The sequence below is a fragment of the Rhinolophus sinicus genome, chromosome 17, assembly GCF_057876585.1.
Source record: "Rhinolophus sinicus isolate RSI-liver-muscle chromosome 17, RSI-T2T, whole genome shotgun sequence".
Lineage (NCBI taxonomy): Eukaryota > Metazoa > Chordata > Mammalia > Chiroptera > Rhinolophidae > Rhinolophus > Rhinolophus sinicus.
In genome coordinates this window covers 113,564,121-113,585,679 of record NC_142517.1, presented here as the reverse complement: position 1 = coordinate 113,585,679, position 21,559 = coordinate 113,564,121, and the positions used below count along the sequence as shown (strand labels likewise).

The 21,559-nt window shown below is 38.8% G+C and overlaps 1 protein-coding gene across 5 annotated transcripts in view; it reads right to left on the bottom strand.

Annotated features, from left to right (window-relative positions):
- UGGT1 (UDP-glucose glycoprotein glucosyltransferase 1) overlaps window positions 1–21,559 on the bottom strand; it is a 124,922-nt gene that overhangs the window by 19,103 nt on the left and 84,260 nt on the right. For all 5 annotated transcript variants that reach the window (XM_019717989.3, XM_019717992.3, XM_019717991.3 and 2 more), the window contains 10 exons: window positions 19,083–19,178; window positions 12,735–12,837; window positions 11,676–11,755; window positions 10,134–10,323; window positions 6,299–6,457; window positions 5,697–5,782; window positions 3,395–3,479; window positions 2,049–2,137; window positions 1,381–1,485; window positions 70–154 (listed from right to left, as the gene is read on the bottom strand). In XM_019717989.3, coding sequence (XP_019573548.3) covers window positions 70–154; window positions 1,381–1,485; window positions 2,049–2,137; window positions 3,395–3,479; window positions 5,697–5,782; window positions 6,299–6,457; window positions 10,134–10,323; window positions 11,676–11,755; window positions 12,735–12,837; window positions 19,083–19,178 — 1,078 coding nt within the window. The remainder of the gene's footprint in view (window positions 1–69; window positions 155–1,380; window positions 1,486–2,048; window positions 2,138–3,394; window positions 3,480–5,696; window positions 5,783–6,298; window positions 6,458–10,133; window positions 10,324–11,675; window positions 11,756–12,734; window positions 12,838–19,082; window positions 19,179–21,559) is intronic.

Below are 21,559 nucleotides of genomic sequence, written 5' to 3'. Positions count from 1 at the left end.
TATAAAAAGTATATTATACTACACATATCTCCTTAATAAGAAGGTTTTCCTCTTCCCTGAGGAACAAACCTTAAATGTGGGGGACAAATAATTCTTCAAGAACCAGAATTTCACAGGAGTCTTGGTATTCTTCAGTACTGATAACATCATTATGCTGTCAAAGAAAAGCAAATAATAATAATAATCTTCCAAAGCTCTTCAACCTCAACAAAATTAAGTAGAGTCAATTACGAGACTGCTAAATGTTTGTCACCGCAGAGCATACTCATGGCTCAATTAGGCAGAGACCCTCAGTAATGGAAAATGAAAACTGTACTTATTCCTTCTTACAACGTTATCACTGAATGAGAAAGAAGGAGTATTTCTCACCTGTAAAAATATACCTACTGATAAAGGCAAATGTTTTAATTATGTCACATGTTTAAATAAACTGCTTCATGAACTGATTAATTATTATACAAATGAATAACAGAGGTTGTGGTTAACTGGTTGTGGTTAACATCACGCTAAAAAGAAAACCTGGAAAGCCACAGCCACTCCGTAGAACTGCCCAGCCCCCCCAACCTGTACTGGAGACCCCTGCCAAGGAGAAGAGCGGGGACTGGTAAGGGGGCAGCAGGTAGTTACAGTTTCAGGATTCCTTACTTTGAAAACAACAAAAACACATTTTGGGTCAAGGAATTTAATTGAGTTCAGTTGTTACTAACCTCTGACATTGCTATTTTAGATCAGATATTATTTCTTGGAAATACGAGGTCCTAAAACATAAGTAAAATGACATTCTGAATTATTTGCTACACTCCTGATTTGTAGTGGGAAATGAAAAGTAACTGGAACCTGGCACTGGGAACGTCACTACCAGGTCCGGGCACCGTCCTGATCACTGACCACAGGGCCCGAGGCCTCTCCCTGGGATCATTATGGCACCAGTGCACCCCTGTGGCCTCTTCTGGACCGAATGTGTGACCTCCCGGGAGTCCCTTCACCCCGAACAGAGGTGTTTTTCTATGAGAATTAAGATGTCCCCGGCTCTAAAATCCTGAGTCTTTAGAAGGCAGGTCTATGGCCCTATTCTACTTCTGTTCTCTGTGGTAACCTAATCTGTGGTCTAAATAAACACCACTATGTATAATGTGTGCACAGTGATAGTAAAGCTTTATAGTCTTGGAATAACCACAGATGCATTTAATACAAGCTTAACTTCATGCTGTCGGCCAGATTAAAACAAATACAATTATATGTGGTAATCCACTCACAACCCTCAGAGTGCTTCAAATAGACACAAGTATAATGGGCAGAATCCCATAAAACATTTACTCTCGAAATAAGAATACTGTGACAAATTCATTCATATATATTGAAATAATCAATGCGACTAACCGAAGAAATCGTTCATAGAGATGACCAGATGCAACAGAGAAGATATTAATTATGTCATCTTTATCTTGTTTCACTTCCTCAGTGTTCTGTCCTCCAGTGAAGCCCCTAAATAATAATCAAGGGAAACATAAGCACATGTGAAATGCTGATGCAGACACATGGCCCTTTAAGAGAAGCAGAGATGATGTTTCCCCACTCCCCTTCCTCCCCTGGAGGGCGATGCAGGGGCAGCTGCCACAGAGCCTCCCTGAAACCTGGGGAGAGCACAAGCCCAGCACAACCACCCATGGGACAATGCAAGGATGCTGCCAGCAGGGCACCGTGCAGCTCTGGGAACAGACTGAACATAGGCTAGCTAGTCCACAGAACGCAGTCCGTCCAAAGGAAAGTAACTGGGCCATCACCAGTCAGCCCTCCGAAGGGCAGGCACGAGCCAACAAAAGCCAAGAAGTATGGAACAGAAGTAACCACACTGAGGAGACATTAACTTCTTTTAGTCCGTCAGTGGTAAATACTCATTTGTGCTAAGTGTAAGTGCATCTTTTGGCTGCACAGAGCAGAATCTGAAAGGCACAGGACAGAATTACTATACTGAAAAGAAGGGAGGGATAGTGCTTGTATCTCCGTTTTTCCCAAAAATATTACTTTTTTTTTTGAAGCCTATTTACCATTTGAAGGAGTCCCAAAATCCAGATTCATTCTCATTGGTTCCGTCGCTCAGCAGGTCTTCATTCACCATGTCCGCTTTCTTCTGAACCTGCCATCGTATGGGATCAGCTTATTCCTCCCACTGGGCTAGGCGTTAAACTGACCTAATCAGATGTCCCCTGTGAGTACTGCCAACACTGGAGGGTCAATTCTCACACCAGCAGGTACGACCCACCCGGAGGCTGGACATCTGCATAGAAGCATCTTTATCATATCACATAAAACCTTAAGTGAGAAGACACCAACCTCCTTTAATCAGACAATAGCTGTTTTCAGTTTTAAAAATGGGCAAAGAACCTCAAATTCAACTGTGTAGGAAATGTAGTCTGAGTAAAAATAGAACAACAGTTCACCAAGCTAACAGCTAGTTCTAGGTAAAAAGCGCAGGAAGGAGTCATTTAATGTCATAGCCTTTTTCAGGATTTACTAAGACAAAGACAGGGTGCTTTTTCTCTACAGCATAGGGACCATTTCCCTGCTCCACCATGTGTGGCCTGCTTTAGATTTTACTGTGTACAGATTACAGGCAGACTCAGAGACACGGGGTTCAGTTCCAGACACTGCAATAAAGCAAGCAGCTCAATGAAGCTAGATGGCATCCTTTTGCTGGTGCAGAGTCTTTCCTTCAATTTGAAGTGCAATAAAAAGGAGTGCCTGCACTTACACCGTAACAACTTTCACTTGAATTTAAGGCAACAAGAACTTTAAAATTCTGAGACTAGGAAATAGAAGTGAGAAGAAATTAAACAGGGCTACCATTCACCATTGTTGCTGAAATCTCCATTGGCATGCTCTCCAATTGTCTGAGAATAAAGTCATTGCTAATAGTGGAATTGTGGCTATACAAGCAGCACGTTATCTATGAGAACATTCTATCTAAAATGAGACTTGTACTGCTGAGATTATCTAAAAGGTGCTCACCCTCAGTTGAAGAAAGCCACAAATGCATATTTACAGAAGACATTTTGCATTTAAAGCAGCATTCCTATAAGCACCAGAGTAAAATTCCAAAGGTGAATTGAAGTCTTGGATTTGTTTCTGGCCCCTCAGCTTTACTGAGATGTAACTGACAAATAACAGTGTATAAATTTAAGATATACGATGTGTTGACTTTGTGTACAAATGTATTGTGAAATGAATATTACAATAAGGCATGATGACGGAAGGAAACATATCCATCAACTCACATATTATAGTTTGGGGCTGGTTTCAAGATACATATTTTTGGATAATAGCTACCAAATACCAGAATACTGCCACTTTTACCAGCTAGAAAAGAGTGGCTGCTTTAACATCCCAAACTCACCTTCACTTTAATAATTTTGCTCTTGAAGTTATTGAGGACAACAACAACTTCATCAGCCTCAGGTGGAGAATCTGTACCGTCATGGCTGAGAGGAAAAGAAAGGGAGTCTGTAAGGCAGATACTACAAATCACAGTAAATGATCTGAAATCAATCCACCATATCGGTTCATCATTTTATCACAGAGGTGTTTTTCAGAACAAATTATTTTTCCACGACCTGGAAGAAACCCCTTCAAGCTACGCAAAAGCACTGGCCAAAATCTCTACGCTTTAAACACTGATCCTTCCAGTCAGCCACAGTCCAAACTTCCCGTCTGAGTCCCTCTGAAAAGACCTTCATAGCGTGAGAGGGTCACGGTGCTGAAGCGCAGGCCGAGCACTTGCCCAGCATCTGTAATCACGAGGTCTAAGCCCAGCCCAGCACTGTGAGTAACGGAGAGCCTGGGCCACGGGCCGCTCTGCAGTCATGGAAAGCACATCCCTTCTACTCCCTGTTGAATGAGCAGCACAGCATGGCTCTACTTCAGGCTCATAAGGACACCTGCTCTGTCCTTCTGCCCAGACGCACTTGACTAGCCACGCACCCATGCTCCGGCAGAAGAGAGCTAACAAGTTCTACCGGCAGGCAGACGGGGCAGAGGAGGGAAAGCAGTTCCCTACCAACTAACTGCAATGCTTACAATTTCCATCCACCAATTTTCAAGGTGTTGACTGCAGAAAGACATGACAAAATATGAATTCACTGTCATCTCACAGAGAGCACAGTTCTCCGGCAAAGGGAAGATTCTGATGGGGAAGCATGAGACACTCCAAAGGCTGGGAGTACCCAGTGGGAAGCACAGGAGGCAGGGAGCTCTAGAGAGCAGGAAGAGAGGAGAGTCCCACACTCCTAGGGAGTGGGGACAATGGCCAGGGAACAGGCACACAGAAGGAACAGGGTTTAAAAGGACAACAGATACACTGCTTATGATAGTTAAAATTCTGTAAACCCTATTTGGGGAGAGCATTACTTAGAGGAGAACCAACTGCTTACAATAAAGATATCATTATAATACAAGCGTCCTCTATTTCCTGAGTAAGAAATATACATGGAAAAAAACAAAGTGTCCTTCGATAGATGACTGGATAAAGAAGTTGTGGTATGTATACACAATGGAATACTATTCTGCCATAAGAAAAGATGAAATAGGGCCATTTGTAACAACATAGACAGAACTTGAGATTATTATGCTAAGTGAAATAAGTCAAACAGAAAAAGTCAAGAGCCATATGATTTCACTGGTATGTGGGATATAAAACTGAAAACAACAAAGGAACAAGACAAACAAATAAAGAAACAAAAACTAACAGACACAGACAATAGTTTAGTGGTTACCAGAGGGTAAGTGCGGAGGGGGGTGGTAGATGAGGATAGAAGGGATCAAATACATGGTGATGGAAGGAGAACTGACTCTGGGTGGTGAACACACAATGTGATATATAGATGATGTAATACGGAATTGTACACTTGAAACCCATGTAACTTTACTAACCATTGTCACCCCACTAAACTTTAATTAAAAAGAAAGAAAAACATGCAAGAATTCATACTGCTTTCACCTATGTCAGAGCTAAGAAGAGGATACAACAGAGGGTGTTTAACCAAACCCTAATGGAAATCATTCCCTAAATACATCACATGAAGTCTTTTCACGTAGCCTAAAGCTAATTTAAACTGCGTTAGACAGAATTTAGACCACACCTTTTTAAAGGGTAGTGTAATTTTTTTACCTATTAATAATAGTCATTTGTAGCAAACCTTGAAACAAAACCCTGACCTCTGATGACATGCTCTGGGAGTGACACAGGCCAGGAAGGACCAGCATGAGTACCAAAGTGTCACGACTGAAATTCACAGGCACTGTACACCTGCAGTGCACTCCGAGGCGGGAAATGTATCGTCCGGGGAGAAAAGTCGGACTGTCCTTCATTTCCTTCCTCCTTTCTTAAAATGACTCAGCTTCTCATCTGCCTATGGTTTTCATCACAGTGACAGATGATTTGATTCTAGGATACTGGTAGCAGAAAGGGATGATTAAAAAGTGAAACTTCACTATACTTACTAGTATTTTAGTGCTTATTACCCAATTACACCCTGCCCATTCTTCCATGTTTAATTTCCTGGAAAAGCATTGTTTCATCACACATACATTTACAAATTAAATTCTTATTCCCTGGCCCACTGCCAGTGTAGTAGTCAATTTGAGCTGATTTTCAGAGCAAAATGTTCTGAAAAAAATGCACCTGCATCACCTAATCCTACCTGTAGATCCTATAAATATCTTCAGAACGTCCCTTCCTTAGTCTGAGAATCCAAGCTCCTGGGTTGGCTTTTAACTGAAAGTAACCCTAGGATAAGAAGAAAAGACAAATTTTAGTTTTCTTTGAAATATCAAAATGCTATTTCTAAGAGGCAGTTACTTCTTTTTCTGAAATATCAGTTACCTACATTCTAAATAAGTTAACAAATCAGTGCAACTCTTTAAAAAAATCTACACATTAGAAACACTAGCAAAATATGCCAGTCGAGCCGAGAATCCTGCCCGCCAGCTATACTTAAGGGAAGAATCAGCACGTGATGTGAGTGAGCTGCAAACCAACAAAAAGAACAGTGCTGTATCTCACATGCAATGCACTTCCAGGGGCCAGTTAGTTCAGAGCAGAATATTCTAGCATGTTTTCTTTTAAGGTGACATGTAATTACAATTGTAAGTTTAACTAAACTGAGGACCTTTATATTGACCCAATTCAGTCCCTCATGCATTTTCATCTCGCTCGTGTGCAGAATGCCAGCTGCTCCATCACAAATGGGAGCGCCCACAGCAACACAACTCAGTATCACCATCAGAAGCCCTGGTGATTTACCAGATTGGCCATAACAATGGTGTCCACGATGACTGGGTTGGCTGAAGTTCCTAATGTAAACTGCAGTCCTCGCGGGGGCTGGCCAGTGGTGACGTCATAGCAGTGACCTTCCAGTAAGAGGTACTCCAGCTCATACTCAGCAGCCACAACGCCGTCCACCTGCAACACCACAATTAAGTCACTTGAAGACTACTCAGCAATAAAAAGAAACAAACTATATGCAACCACATGGATGAATTTCACACATTATGCAAAGTGAATGAAACCAGACATAAAGGGCTACATACTGCATGATCACATTTGTAAGAAATTCAAGAAAAGGCAAAAGTATAGTGACAGAGGGAAGATCAGCAGTTGCCTGAGGCCACAAGTGGGGAAGGATGATGCCTGCAAAGGGGCATAGAGAACTTTTGGGGGTGATGGAATGCTCTGTATCTTAATTGCGCTGGTGATTAACAACTGTATACAATTTTTAAAACTCAGGTGGGTTGAAAAGAGAGTCAGGAAAAAAAGGACACATAGAAAACAATAAGGAAGTTATTCCAAAAGTACAGATGAGAAGATAAGACTCTCATCTAGGAAGGTAGCATTGGGAAAAGCATATAAAATAAACTGCGTAATGAATGAATAGATCTAAAAGCTAAATAATGGAAAAGATAGAAAAGACAGTCCTACAAGGATTACTTTCCATGAGACAACAGAGAAACAATGAGAAAGACCCAAGAAACATCAAAGGAAAATGCAAATTCATTTTGGTCTTTAGAATATAGCTGAAAATATTGCTGTTCTAAATGTCAATGTTTAAAATGTACTTAATGGCTTCACATGGCATAAAACCACTCATGTTTTACAACAACTGCCCAAATTATTACTGATTCTTTGTAGAAAATACGCTATAACTACAATTCTTGGGGGAGCTTAGATTTAGCTAATTAAAGCCTAGTTCAGACTTGGTTTGTGACTCTAGCTACTGCTAATTATGCACTATTTGGAACTGCATATGGTACTGCAATGCTAGATTCCACAAGTATAATGAATAATAAGAGCTAAGAGGTAGCCTCCACCTGTTCTCCAAGCCTCGGGCTCTGTATTTACAGTGGACTGCAGAGAAACTGGAAGGGACCTAAGAAAGAGCAGCAAAAGCTCTCAAGATATAGAAAGCACCCTGCTTTGCATCTGATTCTGGACTTCCTTGCACTGTTCTTTAGTGTTTTTTGTAGCCATTTTATAATCTTTTCAACAAAAGTTGGTTCCTCAAGGGCAACGATTGTATTTCCTAAAAATATGGTGGACAGGACTAGGGTGGGGAGTAAGGTAAGCGTGAACACACACACACACACACACACACACACACAAATATACTCCCCTAACTTAGTACTTAAAGGGTCCTTAAAGAAACTAGAGTTATTTAACTTAATAAAAAGAATGCTGAGAAATCCTTTGGTAACTATTTTTAAGTTCCTGGTTTCCCAATTCCCAAAACAACAGAATCAGGAAACAAGCTTCAAGTGTAGCAAGAGATATTTAGGGTAGACACAGAGACAAATGTCTTAAAAAAGAAGGAGGCTCTGAGAAGCTTTAAGCTCCTTGAAAGTAAAGACCATGTCTTTTAATTCCTTTGTTAATACACTCTGAGCTACGTACAAGAGAGTGAGGGCTGTGAAGAGACGTCAGTGAAATTACACTTGTGAGCTCTCTATCTTTGAAAACGGATTAGGAAAAAAGGATCACTTACCTTAATGACTCAGAATACAGTTATATGGAAATTAATGAAATATAGACAAGATGGAGAAAAATCAATGAGCGAAAAACTGGTTCTTCAAACATATCAACAAATTGACAAGCTTTTAGGTAGATGACCAGGAAAAAAGAAAGAAGAGCTAAGTTACTGAAATCAGCAAGGAAAAAGAAGACATTACTACTGAACTTAGACTATAAGAAAATGCTATAAATTACTGTATGTCAACAAATTAGAAAACCTACATGGAATAGATAAATTCCTAAGATACAAAAAACTCTGGAAATTCACTTAAAATGAAACAGAATATCTAAATAGACCTATAACAAGAGATTGAATTAGCACTTTTTTAAATTTCCCAATTAGGCAAGAAAATTAAAGATACCCAGTTTGAAAAGAAAGAACTACCTCTGTTTACAGATGACATGATATTGTATATAGGCTTGTATACTAAGAACTACAAAACACTGTTGAAAGAAATTAAAGACCTAAATAAATGGAAAGACATCCCATATTCATGAATCAGAACTCTATATATTATTGATGGTAACTCTCCAAATTGACTAGGGATTAAATGAAATTCCTGTAAAAATCCCATCAGCCTTTGATGCAGATACTAAGAAACTGGTTTCAAAATGCAAAGAACCCAGAATAGCCAAAACGATCTTGAAAAAGAAAAATGAAACTGGAAAAGTCACACATACCAATTTCAAAACTCCCTACAAAGCTACAGTAGGGAGCTTTGACAAGACAGTGTGGTGCTGGCCTAAGGACAGACACAGAGCTCAAGGGGACAGAATTGACAGCCTAGAATTAAACATTCATAATTAGCGTTAACTGATCAACAAAAGTGCCAAGGCCATTTAATGGGGAAAGAACAAGTCTTTTCAACAAATGGTGCTGGGACAGCTGGATATCCACTCAAAGAATAAAGCTGGAACTCTGTCTCACGTCATATACAAAAATTAACTCAAAATGAATTAAAGACTTAAATGTAAGAGTTTAAAATTGTGAAAGTCTTAGAAGAAAACATAGAAGCAAATCTTTGTGACTTGAGATTAAATAATGGTTTCTTAGGTAGAACACTAAAAGCACATGAAACAAAAGAATAAAATAGGTAAATTAGACTTCACCAAATTTGAAATGTTTGTGCTTCAAAGGACGTTATCCAGAAAGTGAAAAGACAACCCATGGAATGAAAGAGACTATTTGCCAATAATATACATGATTAGGGACTTGTACGCAGAATATATAAAGAACTCTTATAATTCAACAAAAAAACAAGCAAATTTTAAAAATACGCAAATGATTTAAACAGACATTTCTCCAAAGATGGTATTCAGATGGCCAATAAACACATGAAAAAATGCTTAACATCATTTGTCATAAGGGCGAATGCAAAATGGCACACTTTGGAAAATACCTCAGCGATCCCTCAAAATGTCAGAGAATTACCATATGATCTAGCAATCCCACTCCTAAGTATATACCCAAGAGAAATAAAAGTATATCTCCTAAACCCTGTACATGAATGTTCACAGCAACAATATGCATAACAGCCAAAAGTAGAAACAACCCAACTGTCTCGAACGGATAAATGGAATGTGGTATATCTATACTAGGGAAAAATCTGGCAAGAAAAAAGGAATTAAATACTAATACATGCTACAATATGGATGAATCTTGAAAATTTGTTAAGTGAAAGAAGGCAGTCATAAAACTATGTGATTCTACTTAGATGAAATCATAGAGACAGATAATAGATTGTGGCTGCCAGGAGGAAGGGGAGTGACTGCTCATGGGTACCGAGTTTCTTTCAGGGTGATGGAAGCATTCTAAAATTACACAGTGATGATGGCTGCACAACTCTGTAAATATATTAAAACTACAAAACTGTGCATTCTAAAAGGGTGAATTTTATGGTATGTGGATTAGATCTCAATGAAACTGTTATTTTTAAAAATACAATTATGCCCGAACATTGATGTCTGAAAAGCCTGCCTAGACTATGATCTAGTCTATCCAGTCAGAAACTATCATGACTACATTTTAAATAGGTTTTACACATGATTAGATAGTTGGAAGCAATGATCTTACCTCTTCTAAATAAATATTATCCAAATCATACGGCGTTCTGACAGACTCTACCATCCAACTCTCAGGTGTGTTCAGATTCAGAGTGAACAGAGGAGATTGTGGCATATCCAAAAATTTCGCTATTGGACCCTTAGCAAAGCTATTATCTGAAGTAAACAAAACCTCTGGTTCTAAGACGTAACGATAAAAGCTGAAATTAAAAAGAAAAATGTTAGCAGATGGGTACTAGATGTATCAGGGAGATTACTTCATAAATTACATAAATGTCTAACCACTGTGCTGTACACCTGATAATAATTTAAAATAATACTGAATGTTAACTGTAATTAAAAAAATAAATATAGATAGTCATGGGATGTAAAGTACAGCATAGAGAATATAGTCAATGGTATTGTGATATCTATATACGGTGTCAGAGTAGTAGACTTGGTGGGGTTATTACATTGTGAAGTGTATAAATGTTTAATCACTATGTTGTTTTGTACACCGGAAATTACTAATAATAAGAAAAAGAAAAATGTTCTTTTTCGAATACAATCACAGTCCTTGAGATTCCAGGCATCCACACAGGTAAACAACCGGCTTACAACAAACCAGATTTGGAAGAGTATCCTTCCAGACTGGGGAAGTGTTTGCAAACATCTCCTAAATGATAAGCCGTCCTGTGGTTGTTGAAGATGCAGGAGAAGAGCAGGAGGGACAGGACTGAGATGGAGGTTCCTCCTTCCTGTACTGTCATGGGTGCTGCTGTTGGGACCGCAAACATATCCTGGGCGCTTGCCTCCCTTCACTGACAAAAGCTCATTTTTCGCTTAAAAACAAAATCCTAAATAGTGATGGGTTCTCAAGCAAGCCCTAGAAACACTACATGCAAGTCTGAACTCTGCTCCTGCTCAGGGACGACGGTGGAACTTGGGAACCCTCTTGTCACTTCCAAACCTGTTTCAGTTCACTTAGGATGTAACGTACAGAATACAGGCACATTTGTAAATTAGGAATTTGCCAAGCCCCAACATGTGCTACACTATTAATTTAACTGTTTTTATATAACTTTTTCCATAAATGACCATTTCAAAGCTCAGAGAATATTCATCTAAGCCTGCCCTCCTTTTCAAGATATGCACAAATGAGCCTCAGCAAGCTTCTTCTGACAAACATATTCCAAATTGAAATAACTGCTCTTCTTCTAAGATGAAAAAGTAAAAGATCTTTCCTCAGCACAGCTGACTAGGTACCTTTAACAGCTATATTGGTCCAAATGTTCTAAACTTAGAGAACCGTGTAATTCTGACCCAAGAAAAGAAAGAAGAAAAGCACAAGGGCACGGATCTTGGGTTAATCCCACCGAAACACTCCCAGGCGCATATTAAGTTCGCAGAACTTCTGATGAGAGCAAAATTTAGCAAAACGAAATACTCAGTAAATGGTCTTTTCAAATGCAACATCCACCTATAAACCCATTTAATCCTTAACACTGAATATCAGCTTTCAGATTTAATACACTTTTTCAACTGTTGATTTCTTAAACAACTTTTGTTTTACCTTTTCAAAGGCATGTCAGAAAGTTTAGACTGGCAGTTCATAAATACTCTTAGATTCATGTTGATCAGCTGAGTTAAAACCTGAAAGAGCAAACCAAATGACAAAACAAATTTTTTCCTATACAGAAAATGACTGATATTTGAGACAAAATATTTACATTTTCTCTTCAGAAATTTACCGCATGATGCTGAGTTAACAGAGAGAATATTTCTTAATATCTCAAGAAAAGATACAAATATAGTAAGTGCCATAAAGTCTGCAATGGCACTTATGGAAAATTACAACTCTAGTGTACAATCTAAATCACACATATGGATCACATGACCAAAAACATGGGAAGTGGGTTACTAAAATCACTGTCCCCGTGTGTGTGAAGCAACAGACAGGTAATGCAGAGCTGTCTGCACAGGGAAATTCAAAAGATTCATCAGTGCAGGATACATACTACGGCATGGGGGGGGGGGGGGAGAATATATATGTGTGTGCATATATATATAGATATAGGTTAGATCTATAGATATAGATATATGTATATGTATCTCCACAAAAAAAGTTGATCATACTTCATTAAAACTGTCTTTAAAAAAATAAAACCAAAAAAAAAAAAAGAAAAGTTGGATCAACTGTTTTAGGCAGAGCTCTTAAAATTTTCTTAAAATTGTAGTATCTTATATATATCTAAAAGACATGCTACCAAAACATGCTAGTTACAAAACAGAAAAATGATAAAGCAGAATTCTTTTACTTTTTTACCTCTTCACCATTACAAATAAAATATGGCATAAACAGATTTAATTCAGACATTTTGCTCTAAATAGGGTAATTTTTTTTCTTACTTATATGAGCTAACCAACCAAACCTGTACCAGCTAAGGTTATGAAGCTGTTTTCAGAGCCATGACCAATCTTTATGGAGACAAGACATGTGCCACCCAAGGTTCCCTACCACAGTTTCCAAGCCCTTTGAAGAAAACTAAGCAAACAGTGATGCTCTCAAGAGTCACGGGGGCATGTGACCACTTCAGATACAGCTGAGAACTGCCTCTGCAGCTGTCCCTACCAAGAGCAGTGGGGCAAGTCTCTGTGATTCTCTGGTGACGGGGTCAATGACGGCCATGACATCGAAGTACGTCTCCCCTTCTTTCGGCCTCAGCTTAATTGCACTACAGAGATCAAAAGATAAAACATTAATCTGTAGGTAAACAGGCAACAAAGGTGTTTTGGTTTGTTTTTTGTGGGGGGTCGGGGGTGTCCAACATAGCCTATCAGCCCTCTCAGCATTTCAATAAAAATTTTAGATTAGAACAACAAGGTTACATGGTGGTCAACTACATGATTATGTCTACCTCAGAGTTTACAAAACCCTCCAGTGACTCAGGTCCACACAAAATGGACTGAAAGGTGTGTGTTAAAAGAGGACAACCAGCTTGAAATTGTATGTAGCCAAAAACTGCTAAAAGCTTCTACCTGTTTTTGACAATTACAGAACATTATACCAATTTTTATTTCTTGGCAAGAAGGGTATGAGGAGAGAAAAAATAAATTTTTTTACATAAGAAAAGGAATTCAAGAACACTACAGAAGATTTTCAAAAAAGAGAAAAAGAAGAAACTACATAATCATAAAATCTCACCATCCCAACCCAACCATTGTGTGACATAGTCCATGCAGTCCTTAAATGTCTGTGTAAAGACCAGTTGTACCCACAGAATATTCAATTTTCTTCTTTCCCCACCACAAAAAGCATGTTTTTCTTTTCCATGTTGTTACACATCAAATATACTGAGTAAGAAGTAATCATCTGGTGACCAAGTGAGTCTGCCATAGTTTACTTAAGCAGCTGCCTTATTGCTGGGCATTTAGATGGCTTTCAATCTGTAAAATAACTTGGTCCATCCAGCTTTTATCATACTTGGAAATGTCCTTAGAGTCAACGACGTTCTAGATATGAGATTACTGAGTCACAGGATACAAACATTTCTGTGGCTAATATATACTGACAAGCACATTTCCTGAAGAACTATACAAATTTACAAGGCCAAGGAATGAACCTCACCACATCTTGTCAGCATTAAGTTACACAGATTATGTCTGTTCTTAATAAGTGAAAAATGGCAGCTGGTTAGGTTTCATCTTGTTCTGGTAGGATTTCTGGGAAGAGAGTGCATTTTCCCATATGCAGTTTCCAGTTGCATTGCTTCCTTCTAAAGTTATATTGACTTAGGTGACTTAGGAGGAGCGGAGCCTCTGATACATTTTTAAAGGAATACACATTAAGGAATTTAAAAAATACATCCAATTTTCCCCAAACATGAATTGTTTAAATAATTGTTTATCTTTGTTTGCTCTGAACAATATTTCAATGTGGCTTCAATGCTAACCACGACTTTTATGCAAGAAAATCTGCTCAGCGGGATGAAAACAAAGTATAAAACAGAACGTAACTAATAAAATTGGGTAACTATAGTTTAAATGATGATGTTAAATCTTAACTGCTTTGGAAATAAACATCGGAATAGCTTTATGACTGTACTGTAGCAGATGCTCTCAATTTTTTATAGTAACAACTTCAGCTACCAATAATTATTGCAATACAAGAAAATGTTTTTACTGATACAGCTCTTCTCAAAGTGTGGCCCCAGACCAGCAGCACCAGCTTTACCTGGGAGTTTCTAAAAGCAAATTGTCAGGCCCCAACCCAGACCGAATGAAACAGAAACTCTGGGGGAAGGTCCAGCAATCTGCATTTTAACAAACTCTGTAAGTAAAAATATGAGAACCACTGCCCTCAGATAATTTGGACCTCTGTGTGACTCTAGAATTCTAGAAGGCAAAGCTCATTAGACAATAGCATCACAGAGTCTCACAAGGCTTGGAAACAAGAAATGAAGTCCCCACAGTCCTCCAGGGCACAGCGCCCGAGTCAGGCCTGCCCAGGCCAAACTCCAGGATCCTGGCAGTATGGGATCGAGTTCTGTTTGACATGTCGTGTTCTAAGCCGGCGTTCTCGATGATCCACAGCAAGCACACCCAGAAACTGACCCTGTCAGGGCTTTTAACCACCCCAATCTCTATGACAGAAAAAAGAGGGCAAGACAAAAACCAAGAAAAGAGGAATACTGGTAAGGAAATGGAGAACAACATAAACTAATAGTATCATGTTTAAATGTACTCGTCGTATTGGTCAGAGAAAAGACCAGAATAGGGTCAAGAGTGAAAGACAAAGGAACAGGATTTGGGGCTCGTAGACATTTTTGTGAGGTGAGTACAGCAAATGTCCAAGAATATAGAGCTTCACCAATCTTGACATACAGGAATCACCTCGGGGGAGGGGACCCCATTGCAATGGAGATGCTGACTCAGGAAGTCTGGGTTCGGCCAGACACTGCATTTCCAACCATCTCCCAGGCAGTGCCCCACTGCTGTTCCAGGGACCACTCTTTTAGGGCAAGAGTACACATAACTGATAATTAAGATCTTTTCGTGTCTTGCAAAAATAAGAAATTTCTGATTTAAATAAAGCAAACACTCAACTAACACAACCCCAATAAGAGCTTCTCTAATTATAACTTTTATCATAATAGAATTTGTAATTAAGATAGTTTAACTATATAAGACTCATGGAGAAAATGACATTCTAGAAAGGGAAGAGTTCTTGCTCAGGATTCACTATCTTGACCACGAAAGGCATACAAAATGTCAGATCAATTAGGAAATGCTTCCTGCGGCAGTAACTAGATAATGAATTACTTCCTGAAAATATGCAAAGTGATGAGAAGATGGGTGCTAATGGGCAAAATCCAAGTAGGGTTATTAGCAAGGAGCCTCAGAAGTTTTCACTCACTGGCAACATAGACATTAGGAGACACAGCCAGTGAGAAAGGAGAGGGTCTCCATTCTAGCCTAAAATTGTTAAATAGTCTGTCCAATTTGATCTCCACAAGGGGTGGTGTGAGAAAGCACAAGTCAACTAAACCAAAGTCCAATCTGCCCCAGATGAATTAAACCAGAATCACAGAGGAGCAGGATGCAGGCTTCTGTGTCTAAAGCCTCCCTGGTGATTCTGAGGCGCAATAAAGATGTCTACTTACCTGGTCAGACTAGGGCTACATACCTCAACCGTAGGGGTTATTCCTAAAGACAAGGCAATACTAAGTCCAATCATAAGGAAACAACCCAGACTGTGAAGCACTCTACAATACAGTTGGCCTGGACTCTTAAAAGTCAATCTCATAAAAGACAAGACAGAATAGAAAAGCAGGGAACTGTTCTACCTACATAAAAGGAGACTAAAGAAATATAATTACTAACTGCAATTTGTGATCTGGACCAAAACAAAATAACTGAAAAATAGCTGTAAAAGGTCATTACTAGAAATTTGAATATGAACTGGCATTATTTAGTATTACTGTGTCAAGGTTAAATTGCTGAGGTATGCTAACAGGTACTGTGGAGAAACTCCTCACACTGGGGAGACATATGCTCAAGAAGTCAGACATAATGTGTGATGACGTCCCAATGTAGTTTCTAATGGTTCACAAAGTATGTGAGTGCATGTTATGTTTTTTATATGCACTATATACATTACATAGACTACACACACACACACACACACACACACACACAGGTGACAAATAAATATGGCATTCATTAACAATTGGTGAATCTGGGTTAAACATATTTGGGTGTTCTCTGTAATAGTCTTTCAACTATTCTCTAGGTTTGAGAATTTTATTTACTTCTCAAAATAAAAATTGGAAAACATATGGCAAGTACTTCCTCATAATGCTAAACTTAGTTTTATTTTATTGAAAACAAAACAGTTTTCAATATAAGATGAATGAGACAAGTACTCTAACAAATTCTGTTTATTGCGGAGTATCAGAAAATTACAACTGATCCGCTTCATTTAAACACTTTTCTTTCTAAAATAGTGCACTCAGAACTATCTCAGATTTAGAAATACATGTCAACTTTTATGTAACTTAGATCTGTATATGAATTTTACATATGAACATGAATATATATGAAAACTGCACACACCAGTCACATTTTCCATTCATAGGAGAACTTACATTCACACTTTATATGAAAAAATAAAGAATCTGAGGTAAAGACAACCTTAAAAGCTTAATATTCAAGATGGCACAAGTCTGGGGTGTGGGGTGTGGTGTGGGGTGTGAGTGAGAGGTGTGGGGTACAGGGGGTGTGGGTATGAAGTGTGGGGTACAGGGTGTGAGGGTACAGGAGTGTGGGTATAGGGTGTGGAGTGTGGGTGCTGGTGCAGGGTTGGGGCGCAGGGGGTGTGTATGGGGTGCAGATGTGGGGTGAGGGTGTGGGTCTGTGCCACCTCAGTGCGCGCCACATGCCCACCATGGCCCTGAAGGCTGAGGGTGGGCACTGCCAAGACGCTGAGCCCTGGCCCCACTCTCCTCTTGGTGTGTAAATTCAGAGAGAAACATGAATGGATAACAAAACATGGTTTTGAAACAGTGGGACTCAGCAATTTTGCACAGGAAGTTTTGGGAGATGTTGTTTACTGTAGTCTGCCTGAGGCTGGGACAAAATCGAACAAACAGGATGAGTTTCGTGCTTTGGAAAGTGTGAAAGCCACTAGCGAACTCTATTCTCCTCTATCAGAAGTAACTGAAATTAATGAAGCTCTTGCAGAAAACCCAGGACTTGTCAACAGATCTTCTTATGAAGATGGCTGGCTGCTCAAAATGACTCTGAGTAACCCTTCAGAACTAGAAGAGATAATGAGTGAAGAAGCGTGTGAGAAATACATCAACTCTACCAAGGAGTGAAAATGGAACCCCCTGAATAAAATAGTATGAAACAACTTAATCTAGCATAGTTGTCTTAAATTAGTGGTGAATAGAAGATTTAAAATAGCAACTTTTGGGCCGGCCCAGTGGCTCAGGCGGTTAGAGCTCCGTGCTCCTAACTCCGAAGGCTGCCGGTTCAATTCCCACATGGGCCAGTGGGCTCTCAACCACAAGGTTGCCAGTTTGATTCCTCGAGTCCTGCAAGGGATGGTGGGGAGCGCCCCCTGCTACCACGATTGAACACTGCACCTTGAGCTGAGCTGCCGCTGAGCTCCCGGATGGCTCAGTTGGTTGGAGCGTGTCCTCTCAACCACAAGGTTGCCGGTTCGACTCCCACAAGGGATGGTGGGCTGCGCCCCCTACAACTAGCAACAGCAATTGGACCTGGAGCTGAGCTGCACCCTCCACAACTAAGACTGAAAGGACAACAACTTGAAGCTGAACGGCACCCTCCACAACTAAGATTGAAAGGACAACAACTTGACTTGGAAAAATGTCCTGGAAGTACATTAATGTCCCCAATAAAGTCCTATACCTCTTCCCCAATTAAAAAAAAAAAAAAAGCAACTTTTAGTAATACCAATGTAAAAACAAACTACTGTACTTTCCACTGTATAACGCACTCCCACGTATAATGTACACCCACGTTTTGGGCCCAAACTTTCAGGGGAAAAAAAATATTTCACTTTAATTTTCTAATTCAAATTTTCATTTGTTTCCATTTAGGTACTTGCTTTTTGTATTACAAAGGAATTTTAGGATTTATTTTTTAACATATTATGGTACAAGAAATTTTATGTACAAATTTATGATATTTATGCACCATAGAGGCCAAGAACTTTTCATCTTCACAAGTTCGTCCTAAGTTCAACAAAACCGATTATTATATTCCAGGGTATTATTTTGCATACAGATATCATATTGATTTCTAGAGTTACACTTTTAATTCATAAGCATAAATAAAATAATTATAAACATTTATATAGGTACAGAATTAGTACTACCCATGTATAATGCGCACCCTTATTTTTCCCTCACTATTTTGGGCAAAAAAGTGCACATTATACACGGCAAAATATGGTACTTACAACAATGCTACTGGAAGAAAATACCCCTTAACTTTCTAATATTTGAAGACAAACACAATATGCATCTTTTTCTCAATACCCTGTGACTTTTAGACTAGGCGACAGTTGTAATATTCAGAATTCCTGAAATTATCTGTGGTAAAATCTAGTTATAAGAATTAGGTAATTCAAGGATAACACTGTTACCTTAAGCCCTATATAATATTGTAACTTTTTTACACCCATCTCTGGAATTGAGTCAAAATACATAATGATCTTCCCACCAGAACTAACCGGCAGTGGAGAAGAGTTTTTGTTAGCTGTATAGTGTCAGATGTTGGACCCTACTATCTGAATTTTGCAACATACTGCATGTGCTGGTGCTGCTTTTATACAGTGAAGCAACACCCTTGCGGGAAAACAAGAAACAGTTTAATAATAATACATTGAACTTCTTCATTAAAAAAAGTCTTATATTCATGAATACACACAAATTCAACATTATTTCTATACCTGTGTCTGTCTTCAAAAAACTGGTACTCGATTCTTGCATCTCCTTTTGGTTGAGCTGACAGGAGAGCATCCACCTTCATTACCAAGTCACTTGCCCTGAAAGATGTAATTGGTGAAAATCTAGCATCTCTTTAAAATGAAGGTTCTTCCAGTTATTGCGAACACCCACAAGACAGTCTGAAGAAAGTATAAACTTTGTACCAAGAGGCATGAAAAAAGTACTGATTTTGTGAGTGATTAGTTTTATAACTTTGGGGAAGGTACTGACCTTTCCATCTGCGAATGGAGATAATGCCTGCTTTCCACAGCTCTCATAAATACTGCACTGGCTAAACAGACTGCCCAGCCCATAACAAACTGTCAGTTAATGTTATTTACATCCTCCTTCATCCTCTTCTTAATAACTTTATTACTTTTTATAATTATTAGAGTGATAATTCACTGGAAAAATTTCAGGAAAAAATATAAGGAGAAACTGAGATATACGAGTAAACAATACCTTTATCAAGAACTTATCATTGAGACATTTTGATTCATAATTTCTCTATATTTTAAATAAATATACATACATATTTAAGAGCTATAAATAAATAAATACACAAAGGGTGCCAAAACAGTGTATACACATTTTAAGAAAGGAAAACTGCATTAAAATTGTAATACTCAATATATACCGATAACAAAAGATGAATACAAGTCACATTTGACTTCTGCAATTACAAGACGTGCTCAAAGTGGTTACTATCAACGTCCAGACTCTTCTGATTACAGTGAACTACTACTTGAGTAACACTGACCAAAGTGTCCACTTGTATATGTTTTTGGCACCCCCGATATAAAGATATATATATTATGTACATAATACACACACACATACACACACACACACACAAAAGTGGGATTATATTATCTAGTAACCTGTTTTTTCATTTAACAATAGATTATAAACATCTTTTGTTGGTTAAGAAATACAGGGGCCCATCAATATTTTCATTGACTGCATAATATATTTATGGATACATCATAAGCTATTAAACCAACCAGCTATTGAACATCTAGGTTCTTATTTCACTATTATAATCAATCAACACTGTGGTTACCACCCCTTCTAAAGTTGATTTTTAACCAAGGAAGATCTTGAACTAAATCACGAGATTAAAGAAAAAAACAAAAGCCCTAATCTGTTGAACAAAGGACTAAATTCTAAGAATTCTAAAAGAGCACTCGTGAATAATATTTGAACTAGAATAAAGCCTATAGTCTTTTGGTACTTTTCAATACTAACTCTTAAAACACAGAATATAGGCCATTTGTTTCTTGTGATATGTCAACATTGTCACAAAACTTGTCAAGTGACACTTGGTTATATGAACTGAGCTAATCAGGCCAACATGAAACTTTCTAAATGTTCAGGAAGCACCACAACCAAAGAGCCCAGAACGGAGCTTCAGAAAGCTGAGGCCAGCCTCGTGGCTGCGGTGTGGGTCATGTTGAAAGCTGTGGTTGGGACGAGGGAGGGAGTGCACTCCACGGTGCAGCAGCCGGCATTAGTGAAACCCCTAGGCAGGCAAGGTGATTCTGAGAACATAACAGTTTTAGAATCAATCGTTTGGCAGCCCCATGACTACCTTATTTCCCTAAATTCACCCAGGACAGACCCAGAGCCATCTCTAGTTGATAGAAAGCAAGTCTTTTGTGCATAGTCTGGCAATCACATACTAGTCCACAAAGACTCAAGCACCCACCCCCCAAACCTCCACAGAGGGAGAGAGTGATCCAAGGGTACACAACTCCAAGGCTGTGCTCGTGACATGGTGGCTTCAAGTTATGGGCTACCTCCTGGCCTGCCTCAGGGAAGTGTTTCACAGGCCTGAACAAGGGGCATCTCAAGAGCCACTGAGGTAAGAGGGAACCTCTTATCTATAAGGAGAAAAGATTCTTTCCCATATCACGCAAGACTGCAAAGGGACTACTTTGCCAGCTACTGATGTCAGAACTTCACTAAGACAAGCATCTTAAACTCTGCAGCATGATGGCAAATGAAAAAGATGAAGAAAAAACCCTAAGAACTTTTAAATTTTATATCCTCCACTATGCATGAAAGAACACTAACAAGACAGTGAAAAACCAACCCACAGAGTGGGAGAAAATATTTGCATATAATGTATGTGTGAGGGATTGCTATCAAGAATATATATTAAAAAAAACAACTCAACGAAATAAACAATTAAAAATAAGCAGAGGACTTGGACAGATATTTTTCCAAAGATATACAAATGGCCAATAAGCACATGAAAAGATGTTCAACATAACTAATCATTAGGGAAGTACAAGTCAAACCATAAAGAGCTTCATACCCATTAGAATGGATATTTTTTTTTTTTTAAATACAGAAAATAACAAGTGTTGGTAAGGATGTGGAGAAATTGAAACCCTAATGCCTTACTGGTGAGAAGTAAAATCGTACAGCCTCTGTG